The following is a 14,014-nucleotide window of genomic DNA, read 5'->3' as shown; positions in this document are numbered from 1 at the left end:
AATTTTTACATTTATCGGCTGATTGTAAATACTATTGATTGAATTTGTCTTACGCCCTTAAATAATTTTGGAACCGTTTTTGGACTAGGACTCTCGGATACGTGTTGATTTGCTACAATGGATAAGTTAGTTTACAAGTCTCCTGTATTGAATTTTTTCAAAGGCAAATTCAGAGCAAGATTGATCGCGAGTTAGCGGTGAAAGTTGCTTCAAAGTTTTCTAGTAAAGGAGCTCTTAAAGATGCCACTGACATTTGTAAAGATGTAAAAAGATACATTTGTAAAAAGATTTATGGTCGATATTTTTGACATTCTAGCAGAAAGAGCAGCTAAGACACTCCAAACACCCCGTTTAACCATCTTTGATCCTTTGGATGTTCTGACGCTCCCAGATGAGCTCAATACTATCATAACTTCGAGATTGAATAATTGTGTTAGCAGACTAACGCATTTAGTTGAAAAAAAAAACGAGTTTATGCTTAGTTCAAGTGGTACAATGTCAACTGTTTGGCCGGCTCCTGCGCAGCCGAAGCCGGTAAACTACCCAGTTTTATTATCTAGGATACCAGCTAGCCTACAGTCTAACAATCCCTCAAAGCAGCGTGAGTTTTTTGAAGGGCTAGGAAAATCAACAATGTGCAACACATCGAACTCATAACCAAGAAGTCGCTTGGTTATCCACATGAAGGATGAAATTTCGGCTTCTAGTCTTATAGCCACGATTTCCTTATAGCCGCTTTGAGTCTTATAGCCACGGAGTCATATAGCCGAGGATCTCAATTTTCGTTTAAGACTAATCAAGAAACAGTTTCTTGGGATTATGAATATTGATAGAGATTTTGATGTAGAAAATATTGTGATCGTAGTCGAAAGTGTTGTTAGCGCCTTTTGGTCAGTCATCGGTTGTGAAGCAAAGCTTCCGTTCACAAGAGGAGTTGGAAAAGGCACTTAAGTACGGTATTAAGATTGAATATTGCCTTTATCGAGTTTCCAAGCCCTTAGATAGACCAAAACAATGCTTCAATTTTCAAGGTTTTGACCATATAGCTCAAAACTGCACAAATCAATTGAAATAAATGTGCCGGCGAACATAGTAATAGTCGCGAGAATCCCTGTTCTGAGCTAATTATTATGTACGCAAACTGTAGTGGTTGGCATATCAGCTCCAGCTTTCAGTGCAAAGAGCTGAAAAATGCTCATCGGGGGGGGGGGTCAAAGTGTTACACCAATACAGGCAAGGCACTGATAATCGAAGTTTCTGTGTCAGCTAAAGTTTTTTGCCTGGATGTTAATGGAGCAAGATGAAAGATAAATATTCTACAGTTAGTTTTCGGTTTGTTTGATATAGTTTGTATTAATAAACATATTTTAAATTCTGATAACTCGAGAACGCTGGAACTCTCGACCGATCATGAGTTTTTGTTCACCCGGCTAGATCTACCTTAGGTTGGCCCTCTGGCGGAATCTCGGTAGAAATGCATAAAAAGTATAGATGCAAGCTACTTAACACTAGTGATTTTTTTGTTGTAATTTATTTTAGGAATATGGTGCTTATATGTGTCTATATGCCGATGGATTACCGTGAGGAGTATTCGTCCCAGAAGTATGCCATGGCTTATGCATCGCTGTCGCAAATTACCCACCAAATATGGTGGGTCTGGTAAAAAGTTGACGATTTGTTGAGTTGACGAGTTGACGAATTGTCTTCTGGTAAAAGTTGACGACTGATCTTTCAAAAGCTACGTCCCTCTTCTTGCCCATTTTTACAAGCTCTTTGCCACCGGATATGTCTGTTGTTCCAAAAGATAAAGATTTCACTTATATCCATAGTTCTGGGTCTACTTCTAATTTAGACTTTGTGGTCACCCAATCACTTCAAGTTGCAAGTCGACTAGTACATGTTTTGGATGATTTTTTACTCAGTAACCATTCTCACCCTGAATTTTCCTTACCGATTTTGGAAACAAGAAATAAGCTTTCAACAAATAATAATTGTTTTACAAAGAAGTGCTGGAATAATGTAAATATTGACCTATACCATTATGTTCTTGATTCTAACCTTTCTAAGATTAAAGTTCCATTTCAAATGCTATCTTCTGTGTCTAAAGGTAATTTTATTGATCTAGATTGTAATGTTGCCAATATAGTATATTGTTTAAAAATTGCCGAGTTTTTTGCAGTACTTTCAGTCACTTTTAGGAAAAAAAAAACACTCAGAAAAAGGTTGATCGGATTTTCCACAGCTTAAAGAGGCGAAGCTCCGACATCATTTCTGGTATCATATATGGTTGGATTGTGATAGGCCTCTTTCTGGAGTGGCATTTGAACTTATGAAATCTACAAAACATGCATTTCGTAAGGTTGTCGGAGAATAGGAAAAACAACAAGTATGCAATATATCTTATTCTGTCGGAAATAATCCTCAACTTCTATGGAAACAAGTTTCTAAACTTACTCGTTCGTACTCCCTCGATTCTGAACAGATTAATGTGTCTGATTAGCATGCTCATTTTTCATCAATTTTTTCAACCTCTCAAGTCTTCTTTTCGAGATATTCTTCATAATTACCTATCAAATATTGACCATAGTAAGAACTTTGTAAACATTCCACCTTCATCTGTAGCTTCACAAATTCAATTGATGCAAGCGGGAAAAGCTCCCGGTCTGGATGGACCACAGATCAAGCATCTGAAGCATGGCACGGTTTACCTTTTTGACCACCTTTCCCTGTTGTTCCAGGCAATTGCGTCTCAGCAATATTTGCCCAAGGCCCTTTGTGAAGGTGTTGTAACCTGCATAATAAAAAAAAATAAAGACCCTTCAGTTTGTAGTTCGTATAGGTCAATTACTGTTTGTTCAATAATTAGCAAACTTCTTGAAAAAGTCCTTTTCCCGCTTATTAAAATGCGTTGCAATTTTGGCGATAATCAGTTTGCGTTCAGAAGTGGCATTGGAGTTCAAAATGCATGTGCTGTTTTCTTTGATATTATGGTTCGGTGCTGTTTGGCTAAGAGAAGTATGTTTGTATGTGCCATGGATATTTTCAAGGCGTTGGACTCTGTCCCTTATTCTCAGGCTATTCTTGCTCTCCTTCGTAATGGTGTCAACAGTTTCATTTGTTCTTGCTTGTGGCATTGGTATCAAGATTCGCATAAGGTGCGTTCTGGTACCCATCTTACCGATTGTATTCTAGTAAAGAGATGGGTCAAACAAGGTTCAGTCATTAGTCCAGCTTTATTTAATAATGCTACCTGAACAGCTACTCATAAATATTCCCCAGCTCCTGATCGACCGGCTCATTGATATTAGCCATCTATCTTAGCCGATGATATAATTCTGCTAGCTAAAGATCTTGATTCAATTAAAACTGGCGTCAATGTTGTCCATTCTAGTCTGTCAGATATAGGTCTTTCCTTAGGGGCTCTTAAAACCGAATTTATGGCATTTAATACAAAATCTGGAGCAAGTGAGTTCTAGTCGGGTCATCCTGTGAAGAATACCCGAACTCTTATTATTCCAGCTATCATAGGCAGCGCGCTAGCGCTGCCTAAGTAAAGAACGATGTCTGCACAATGTGTTGTTTTTTGGTTCTCCATACCCGGGCACTTCGTATCGAAGGAGTTGTCGTAGAAACTTCAAAAAGAGCTCATTCGACTGGAAATTGGAGTGGCTAGTGCCCTTTTTAATAGTCGAAAGGGATTGGACGGCAACTAGCCCCCCCCCACGTCCATCATTCCCCACACACATCCAATAAAAATTTTGAGATAGCCATTTTGTTCAGCGGAGTTGATTTCCAGAAAGAAAATATGTTTTTGAGGAGAACACTCCCCCAAAACCCTCGGGACAAGGGTTTGAAGTTATACCCTGGGGGCATATAAGGTTCTTATAGAAGGCGTTGTCGTAAAAACTTCAAAACAGGCTGATTTGATGGGAAATTCAAAGGGCTAGTACCCTTTTTAATAGTCGAAAGTTATTGGAGGGCAACTATCCCCCCCACACCCATCATTCCTCCAAATATATTCAATCCAAATTTTGAGATAGCCATTTTGTTCAGCGTAGTTGATTTCCAGATAGAAAATATGTTTTTGAGGAGAACACTCCCCCACAACCCTCAGGGCAAGGGTTTAAGTTATGCCCTGGGGGCATATAGGGTTTCTATAGAAGGCGTTGTCGTAGAAACTTCAAAATAGGCTTATTTGATGGGAAATTCAAAGGGCTAGTACCCTTTTTAATAGTCGAAAGTTATTGGAGGGCAACTATCCCCCCCACGCCCATCATTCCCCCAAATATATTCAATCCAAATTTTGAGATAGCCATTTTGTTCAGCGTTGTTGATTTCCAGATAGAAAATATGTTTTTGAGGAGAACACTCCCCCACAACCCTCAGGGCAAGGGTTTAAGTTATGCCCTGGGGGCATATAGGGTTTCTATAGAAGGCGTTGTCGTAGAAACTTCAAAAAAGGCTCATTCGATTGGAAATTCAAAGGGCTAGTGGTCTTTTTAATAGTCGAAAGTGATTAGAGGGCAACTAGCCCCCCCACGCCCATCATTCCCCCAAAAACATACAATTAATATTTTGAGAGAATCATCTTGATCAGCGTAGCTGATTTCCTGATAGAAAATATGTTTTGGAGGAGGACACTGCCTCAGAGCTCTCGGGGCACGATTGTTAAGTTATGCCCTGGGGGCATATATGGTTTTTATAGAAGGCGTTATCGTAGAAACTTCAAAAGAGGCTCATTCGATTGGAAATTCAAAGGGCTAGTACCCTTTTAATAATCGAAAGTGATTGGAGGGCAACTAGCCCCCTCCCCCCACCATCCCCATCCTTCCCCCAAACATATCCAATCAAAATTTTGCGATAGCCATTTTTGTTCAGCGTAGTTGATTTCCAGATAAAAAAATATATTTTTGAGGAGGACACTCCCCACAACCCTCAGGGCAAGGTTTTTAAGTTATTTCCTTGGGGCATTTACTGTTTTTTGGCATTGTCGTAGAAACTTCAAAAAATGCTCATTCGATTGGAAATTCAAAGAGCCAGTGCCCTTTTTAATAGTCGAAAGTGATTGGAGGGCAACTAGCCCCCCCCCACGCCCATAATTTCCCCAAACACAATCAAATCAAAATTTTGAGATAGCCATTTTGTTCAGCATAGTTGATTTCCAGATAGAAAATATGTTTTTGTGGAGGACACTCCGCCACAACCCTCAGGACAAGAGTTTTACGTTATGCCCTGGGGGTATATAAGGTTTTTATAGAAGGCGTTGTCGCAGAAACTTCAAAAAAAGGCTCATTGGATTGGAAATTCAAAGGGCTAGTGCCCTTTTTAATAGTCAAAAGTGACTGGAGGGCAACTAGCCCCCCCCACACCCATCATTTCTCCAAACACATCAAATCAAAATTTTTAGATAGCCATTTTGTTGAGCGTAGTTGATATCCAGAGGGGAAATATTTTTTTGAGGAGGATACTCCCACAGAGCCCTCAGGGCAAGGGTTTTAAGTTATGCCCTGGGGGCATATAAGGTTTTTGTAGAAGGCGTTGTCGTAGAAACTTCAAAACAGGCTCATTCGATTAGAAATTCAAAGGACTAGTGCCCTTTTTAATAGTCGAAAGGGATTGGATGGCAACTAGCCCCCCCCCCCAGGCCAATCCTTCCCCCAAGCACATCCAATAAAAATTTTGAGATAGCCATTTTGTTCAGCGTAGTTGATTTCCAGATAGAAAATATAATTTTTAAAGAGGACACTCCCCCACAACCCTCAGGGCAAGGGTTTTAAGTTACACCCTGGGGGCATATAAGGTTTTTATAGAAGGGGTTGTCGTAGAAACTTCAAAAAAAGCTCATTCGATTGGAAATTGAAAAGGATAGTGCCCTTTTCGATAGTAGAAAGTGATTGGAGGGCAACTAGACACCCCCCCCACGCCCATTATTCCCCAAAACACATTCAATAAAAATTTTCAGATAGCCATTTTATTCAACGTAGTGGAAAGTTTTGGAAATCAGGTCTTTAAGGATGGAAACCCCTCCCCCCACAGCTCTCAGGTTAAGGGTTGTAAGTTATGCCCTTGGGGCATATAAAGTTTTTATTGAAAGCGTTGTCCTAGAAACTTCAAAAGGGCTCATTCAATGGGAAATTGAAAGGGCTAGTGCCTTTTTTTATAGTTGAAAGTGATTGGATAGCGACTAACGCCCCTCTCATGCTCACTATTTTCCCAAACACATCCAATCAAAATTTTTAGATAGCCATTTTGTTCACCTTAGTTGAAAATTCATATAATTTTGTCTTTTAGTAGGAAAACTCCCCTAGAATCCTCGTTGCAAGGGTTGGCAGTTCTGCCCAGGGGGCAAATAAAGTTTTAATTGAAAGCATTGTTATAGAAACTTCAAAAGCTCTCATTCAATTGAAAATTCAAAGGGATATTCTACCTATTCATAAGGTAGAAACTTTGCGAGTTGCTGGCTGGACGCTGGTCTTCTTCAGCAGTATCTAAGGCATCTCAGCAGTATCCCAAGAACAACTGAGGGTATTATGTTCCAACTTTCGGGGCTATTTCTGCTCTTAAAATTTAACCAAATCAAAATAGCGTAAGTGTATCCAAGCTATGAAAGAAAGGAAACAGATTTTTTTGCGAATGGTATCAAGTTTTCCATTTCAGGTCAACTAGAGGAGGTATGAAACTAAATTAAACAGTACTATTTGTGTCCAGATTTTTAAAAGGGTGTACGTTGTTAAAAATTGCTGAAAATTTTTCTCCAGCATACAAATAGCAGGCCAGACTACAAAGTCTTAAGAAACGAAAAGATTTCCAGTATTATATTCTTTTTCCCTGAAAAGACTATGTCAATATAAAACGAACAGAAATTAATTAAAAAAACTTTTTCCACAAAATATATTTTTCAGAGAAAATTAAAGAACTCCATTAAACAAAAAATGAGCAAAAACAAAATCAAACAATCGGCAAAGCGTGGAACAACCACAAATCAGCATTGATAAATAAATGAAACCGAAAACGAACAGAAATTAAAATAAATAACCGAGTCAAACTCAAAACGAGCAGAAATTAACAAAAGTTGGGCGCAAAACCCCAATGCCTTCCCAAGGCCAGAACAAAATTTGCACTTTACTGAAAAAATACAAATGAGCGTGCATTGTCAGTTTAATATACATATACTGATATTTAGCAATCAAAATATTAATATTATTTAATTTATTAAAGTTACAAAAGTAAAAACATTTATATTTTTTCAGTAAAGTGCAAATTTTGTTCTGGCCTTGGGAAGGCACAGGGGTTTTCCGCCCAACTTATGTTAATTTCTGCTCGTTTTGAGTTTCATTTATTTATCGATGCTGATTTATGGTAGTTTCACGCTTGGTAGATCATTTGATTTGATTTTTGCTCATTTTTTGTTTAATGGAGTTCTTTACTTTTCTTTAAAAAACTGATTTTGTGGAAAAAGTTTTTGTAATTAATTACTGTAAAAATGGGGGAACTTCCGTTAAGTTTCCAAAAGCATAGAGAACATTTGTGGATTTTCCTCTGAATTGCATCCATGTTTAAATTGTATTGGTATCATCAGAGGTGTCTCATTTGTTAATGTCCTGTGTTGTAATTTTGTTTGATTGATATGTAAACTCATTCTTCATTCTTTTTTACTTCTTATGTTGTATTTTTGTTGTGTGTTTTTGTGTATTTTTTTCCTTTGTAATCCTCTATCAGTATTTTCGTTGTTTTGTAAAGGTTTTTTATTCGCTCTATTAGGTCTAGGTTTTCAATTCGCCATGTTATTCCGTTATTTTGGGGGAGTTTGTCAGAGGATTTGAGGAATGTTGGGGGTTTGCAGGAATTTCGTAAATTGCTAAAGAACCATTGTTTTGATGTGTATATTTGGGATGGATTATTCTGGGCCAGTTAAGTTAAGTTAAATATTTGAGGAGGGTTTAGTTGCAGCTGAATACGAATATGAATATATATATTATAAATTTGATGGGTGCTGTTTGGAGGTTCGGTGGTTTTCGGGTCCGGTAAGTTGAGCTCTAATTATGATTTTTTTTTTATTATTATTATTTTATATATATATATATATCAGGAGGGTTTCCTCCCGTACAAGTTTGCTTCAGGGAATCGAAGATGTATACTTTATTTTTAAATAAACCCAGTGTTACTGTTACTCTTAAAGAGGGTAAAAATAAATTATTATTATTATGATTAGAGCCTATAAAGCGGGATTGAACCAGACTTTTCACACTGAAAAAATTAAGGTAATTTGTCCCAAACTAGAAATTTTTTCAAATAAAAACTTACTTACCTTAACCTCTTCTGCACTTTTTAATCCAAGAGCCTGTACACTTAAATTCCTTGAAGTGCTAAGCTGTTTTTCTAGCTCTTTTGCTCTTAATTCTGCCACTTTCTTTTCATCAGCTAAGTCTTCATTTTTTGCTTCCACTTCATGCAACTTCTGGGTCAATCTAAGCACTTCAGCTGCTGTCACTTTTCCCCCTTTTCCCTCTGATTTCTTACTTAATTCACTATTTTCTTTTTCTAATCTGTCACATTTTATTCGTGCAGTTTCCACTTCCTTTTTCAATGACGCAATCTGATCCTGTAAGCCTTCGACATTGCAGTCTATTAAAGTCGTTTCAGTTGTATCTGTAGTTTCAGTAAAGGCACTAATACTATCCAAATCATCATCGAGACTTCCACGACGATTGTCTTCTTTTGAGCTTTTGACTCGAAGTATAAATTCGACATCAGCACTATTTTTTGAGTCACTGTCAGTTACTTCTTTAAATGACTGAACTTGAATTCTCCTATGAGGTCTGGAAGGGTAGTCTGTAAGGAAAAAAAATAGTTAAAGACACCAATGACACCAAAATAAAACTTTCTTTGTCCCCCCCCCCAGAACCCTTCTTGGGTATATCCATATCTGCAAACAGCAATTCCATTTTGCACATCTGCAGACAGAAAATTATCTGACAAATGTGTTTTTAAGCTATGAAGCTTTTTTACCACAGTTTCGTCAGTGTTGCAACGCTGAGTCATGAAAATAAACACGCAAAACTAATTAGTTAAATTTGACTTCGCTTCTTTGTCCATTATAATTCCGGAAATTAACTAACAGTTGATTTCCAATGACAGCTACATCTTCAAAGAAAAGCTACATCTTCTTAATGTGTTTGGTAGCGTACATGTTCATGTCATTTTTGCTGATTTTTTACCCACGTTTACTTTTTTTTAAATTTGGTGCCCATTACTACCAAAAACTGTAAAAACAGCGATTCCATTTTGCACATCCGCAAACAGAAAATTCTCTGATATTTGTATCTTTAACTTATGAAGCTTTTTTTACCAGAGTTTCGTCAGTGTTGCAACGCTGAGTCATGAAAATAAACACGCAAAACTAATTAGTTAAATTTGACTTCACTTCTTTGTCCATTATAATTCCAGAAATTAACTAACAGTTGATTTCTAATGACAGCTACATCTTCAAAGAAAAGCTACACCTTCTTAATGTGTTTGGTAGCGTACATGTTTATGTCATTTTTGCTGATTTTTTACCCACGTTCACTTTTTTTTTAATTTGGTGCCCATTACTACCCAAAACTAAAAACTGAGGTCCTTTTCATTAAAATTAAATTCCTGATATAGCCTAACATTTTACGGTGTGTATGATTTTTTTTTTACTTTTCATTGTGTGATTGTGTGAGATTCTACTTAACCAGTCCAAACATTTACATTTCATTTCCACTGTCCGTCATAATTTACATCTTATCATCAAAAAGACCTGCTAGAACAACCCTTCTTGGGCTAATCTGACAAATCCATATACAGTGGAGAGTTTTCAAAAAGACTTTTGACGCTTCGTTTTTGATTGTAATCAATCAATTGATTTTCACCCACATTTTTTTTTCTAAATTTGGCATCCACAGCTACCAAAAACTGCCTTTTGAAGTCTTTTCCATTAAAAAATGAATTCCCAATTTTTCCAAAAATTTTAAGGTACGTGTAATTGTGTAAGTTTAAATCATGTGATTTAAATGTTGTCATCAAAAGCATCTGCTGTAAGAGCCCTTCACGTAATAATCTACAAGTCCATAAGTAAAAAGTGGAAAGTGCTCAAAAAGTTTTTTTTTATAGTTGTTTTCGACTGCAATCAATCAATTGTTTGTTGAAAAAAACATCAGAACTTCTTATTTTTTCCGCGTTCTTTATGGAGAATATTCGAGTATATTGTAAAATAAAATTAATAAAATTGCCTTCTAAGAAAATGTTTTACAATATGGTGGTAAGAGAAAGTATTCAAGTCTTTAAAAGGACTGGTTCTGGAAATTCTCATATATTTGAACTTTATTTAAAAAAGAACCCTAAACAGATATGGTTAGATTGACCTTAGAAAGGGCTATATATTCAAAGTTTGGGTGAAAAAGCTCAGATACTATTATTAAGATTTTAATATAATTACAATGTATTTAAATTTATGTTATTATAATTTCTGTAAATAATGAATATATTCCAAAAATGTGTCAACCAATAGTTTTTCTGTGAAACTAGCATACAATTGAAAATGGTGTTTTCCTATATTGGCTAGATAAACCAATTTTGAAATAAAACAATTTTCATTTGACTTCATGATGGTCACCTTTAATGATTTGGACGCCTTAATGATGCTGATTTTAATGATTTGGATGAGGATAAAGGGTACCTTCAGATTTGTTGGCAAATAAAATTAGATCTTGCGAATTTTTCCCTAGAATTTAGTTCTTAAAAAGTCATAGAATCGAGTCAGGAATGGCTCTGCCAGATGTTTCTCCATGACATTTCGGAAAAAAAATAGATTCAGGAAAAAAGCAAAATTACCGTAATAAGAGACAAAAACACATTTTTTAATCACAATTAATCTTACAGTTTTTACTGTATACTGTGCCCTATTTTCAATATCTGAGGAGAAAACTCAAACCAAAACATTTTTTATAGAATGTTTGCGAAGTTACGAGTTACGAAGTTACGAGATATCCTTCGACATGGCACATAACCGGTCTGTTTTGAAATGCTCCCCCACCCACCTCTGAAATATAATCCTTACTATACATTTTTTTTTTTTTTTGTAAGAAAGCGTGAAAGAGATTTACCTAGAATATAGTTCTTAAAAAGTCATAGAATCGAATCAGGAATGGCTCTGCCAGAGATGTTTCTCCATGACATTTCGCAAAAAATTAAATTCAGGAAAGAAACAAAATTACCGTAATAAGAAACAAAAACACATTTTTAATTCACAATTAATGCTTACAGCTTTTACTGTATAATATGCCGTATTTTCAATATTTGAGGAGAAAACTCAAACCAAAACATTGTTTATAGAATGTTTACGAAGTTACGAGATATCCTTCGACATGGCACATAAAATGTCTGTTATGAAATGCTCCCCCACCCCCTGGAATGTAATCCCTACTGTACATTTTTTTTTCTTCTTTTTTTTTGTAAGAAAGTGTGGAAGAGATTTGTCTCTGAGACAAAAAACGAGCGAAATTTCATAACAAATATGCACTATGCAACGAACTTTTGAAACTACTCATATATGATTGTTTTCAGGAGAGTCACACATAAGGTGGAACGTATCAACCACTAGAATATCAGCATTTATTAAATTGTATTTTGTGATGCATTGAACTAAGGATCAATATAGAATAGTTTAATGTGAGATATTTCCCAACTTAAGGGTTTAACTACTACCACCTCTACTGCTGCACCTACTACTACAACTACTACTACTACTACTACTACAACTACTACTACTACTACTACTACTACAATCGGTAATACCACTACTACTACTACTAATAACTCACTGCAACACTAAGCCATCTGAGGCCAACACAGTTAGCACACTCCTCTTTCATCCCAATCTATTCAAAGCCACCCTCTTTACACCCTTCCAAGAGGTTAGCATTTCCCTTAAATCTTTCCTTACGACATCCTTCGACCCTGATCGGGACGACCTGCTTTTCGTTTAGCCCTAGATAGCTGGTCGACAAGGACAATCTTTGTCAATCTGTTATCCTTCATCCACAGAACGGTGATGGATTTTAATATTATTTTGTGAGATAAGTACTCCTTGGTATGCATTCAAGAAACTAAAAATAAATTAAACAAAAGAACAAATAAATAAGATTTACATGCTTGGACTGGGGGACTTTAAGATTAATTTCTGTGATTGAGTACCTTTTGGCATATATTTAGAAAAATAAAAATAAATCACACAAAAAACAAAACAATAAATCATATAAGTTTCAGGTTTAAGTTGGGTGCTTTATTATTTTCTTTTGTTTTTGGTGATTTAGTACCCTTTGCCACGTATTTAGGAAACAAATAATAAATCAGATAGGTTTTCATCAAGTGGTTGAATATTAATAACTTTAATTCTATGTATCAAGGAATATCCAGCAATAAAGCTCAATGTTAGAATTTTTCACTGGATCTTTTATTATTATATTTTTCTTTTTATATGCTTATCTTCTAGCAGACGTTGCTGCTAATTTGAAATATTTTACTAGGAATGAAAATAATAATCTATTTAGTGGGAGAAGACAACTTCAAAATAGACACCAAAGATGCTACGGACTACCGACAAATTGAGACTGAAAGTCATAAAAATCCTATGGTTTCCGGAAGGGGGCGTATAGGAGTGCCCCCCCCCCCCCCGCGGTCCACATACCTGTAGATCAAGCTTTTAAATACGTTAATACTTAATATTTGTTAAAGGCTCGTTCATAATGAGATTTTACTAATACCGAGTTTCAACTAGCGCTAATTTTAGCCAATTAAATTTTTCATAGAATTTTCTGTTTGGCTGATGCTATTCAGAAAATTATATTGGCAGTTCTGACTACCTCAAATTAAAGATAGCCAATGTAGGTATTTTCGAAGACCATATTGCCTTTTTATGACGTACCAATTGTAGTTCAATAGGGACAAATCCTTTTATATGAAAAGAAAACAACTTTCTGTAGAAATAGAAAACAAGAATGATATTTTACTTGTGATCTTTTCTTAAACAATGGAAATTATTACGTTTTTATTAATCTGTAGTAGGTAAAACGGAATTTATACATACAATTTCATAAGATTTCAACACTAGAATTTCAACAAAACATGTAGGATTTCAAAAAGAACATATGATTTCAACACTTGGTCTTTTTCTGTTTTATGCAATACGCAGCAAAAAAAATCTTCCTATTTTTAAGAAAAGGGGGTAGGGGAGGAGTGTCAGGTATTTCAATGACTTGAGACATGAAAGTTACCTTTTTCAATTCCATTTAATTTTCTATCATCTAATGTGGATATATCTTGTGCGGACCAAGAAGAAGGACGACTTTTAGATAACCTGAAAAATATATGAAATAAAATATGTTTAATTAAACATATTTGAAAAATATGTTTAAAATAAATTAGCATTTATGGAGTGAAAAAAACGAAAATATTATACGTCTTATACGTCTGACGTAATACAGCTTATATGTCTTATATCCAGATAGGATATGCTAAGATTGTTGCCAATAAAGGTAAATATAATAAACTTGCGTCGGCCAAGCTCTGCTCAACTTTTTGTGACCATTCAATTCTTTTTGCTTCTGGAATTTTCCCCCTTCTTAAGAAAAAATAATTAAAAGAATCTGGGTTAATCATTTTAGATTTTGTTAATTTTTGTTGTTTCTTCCTCCTTGGACAAAAAACCGGGTTCTTGTTAACAAATTTCTTGTTCCTGATATTGCAGCAAAATTGGAAGTACTACACAGAAAGCTTTCAAATACTGCTTGTATCCGTATTTTTCCGCACCCCCGCATCAGGTTTTTTCAGTCGTACTTTTTTTCCTTTATTTGTTTGTTTGTTTTTCTCTCTTTTGTTACTCCATGATTTTTAGTATTGTAAAGAGTGAGTAAAAATTAAATAATAATAACAATAAAGACAGCTTGCTCCCATATTTCTTTACATTACTGCTTTATTAAATTCTGCAAGA

The 14,014-nt window shown here is 35.6% G+C and overlaps 1 protein-coding gene across 6 annotated transcripts in view; it reads right to left on the bottom strand.

The window, feature by feature from the left end:
* LOC148939273 (uncharacterized) overlaps nucleotides 1–14,014 on the bottom strand; it is a 280,313-nt gene that overhangs the window by 159,559 nt on the left and 106,740 nt on the right. For all 6 annotated transcript variants that reach the window (XM_089106654.1, XM_089106655.1, XM_089106657.1 and 3 more), the window contains 2 exons: nucleotides 13,299–13,381; nucleotides 8,309–8,832 (listed from right to left, as the gene is read on the bottom strand). In XM_089106654.1, coding sequence (XP_088962780.1) covers nucleotides 8,309–8,832; nucleotides 13,299–13,381 — 607 coding nt within the window. The remainder of the gene's footprint in view (nucleotides 1–8,308; nucleotides 8,833–13,298; nucleotides 13,382–14,014) is intronic.

Source organism: Artemia sp. Qi Xiang Cuo, chromosome 21, assembly GCF_049724085.1.
Source record: "Artemia sp. Qi Xiang Cuo chromosome 21, ASM4972408v1, whole genome shotgun sequence".
In the NCBI taxonomy this organism is placed as follows: Eukaryota; Metazoa; Arthropoda; class Branchiopoda; order Anostraca; family Artemiidae; genus Artemia; species Artemia sp. Qi Xiang Cuo.
This window is presented reverse-complemented; position numbering and strand designations above follow the sequence as displayed.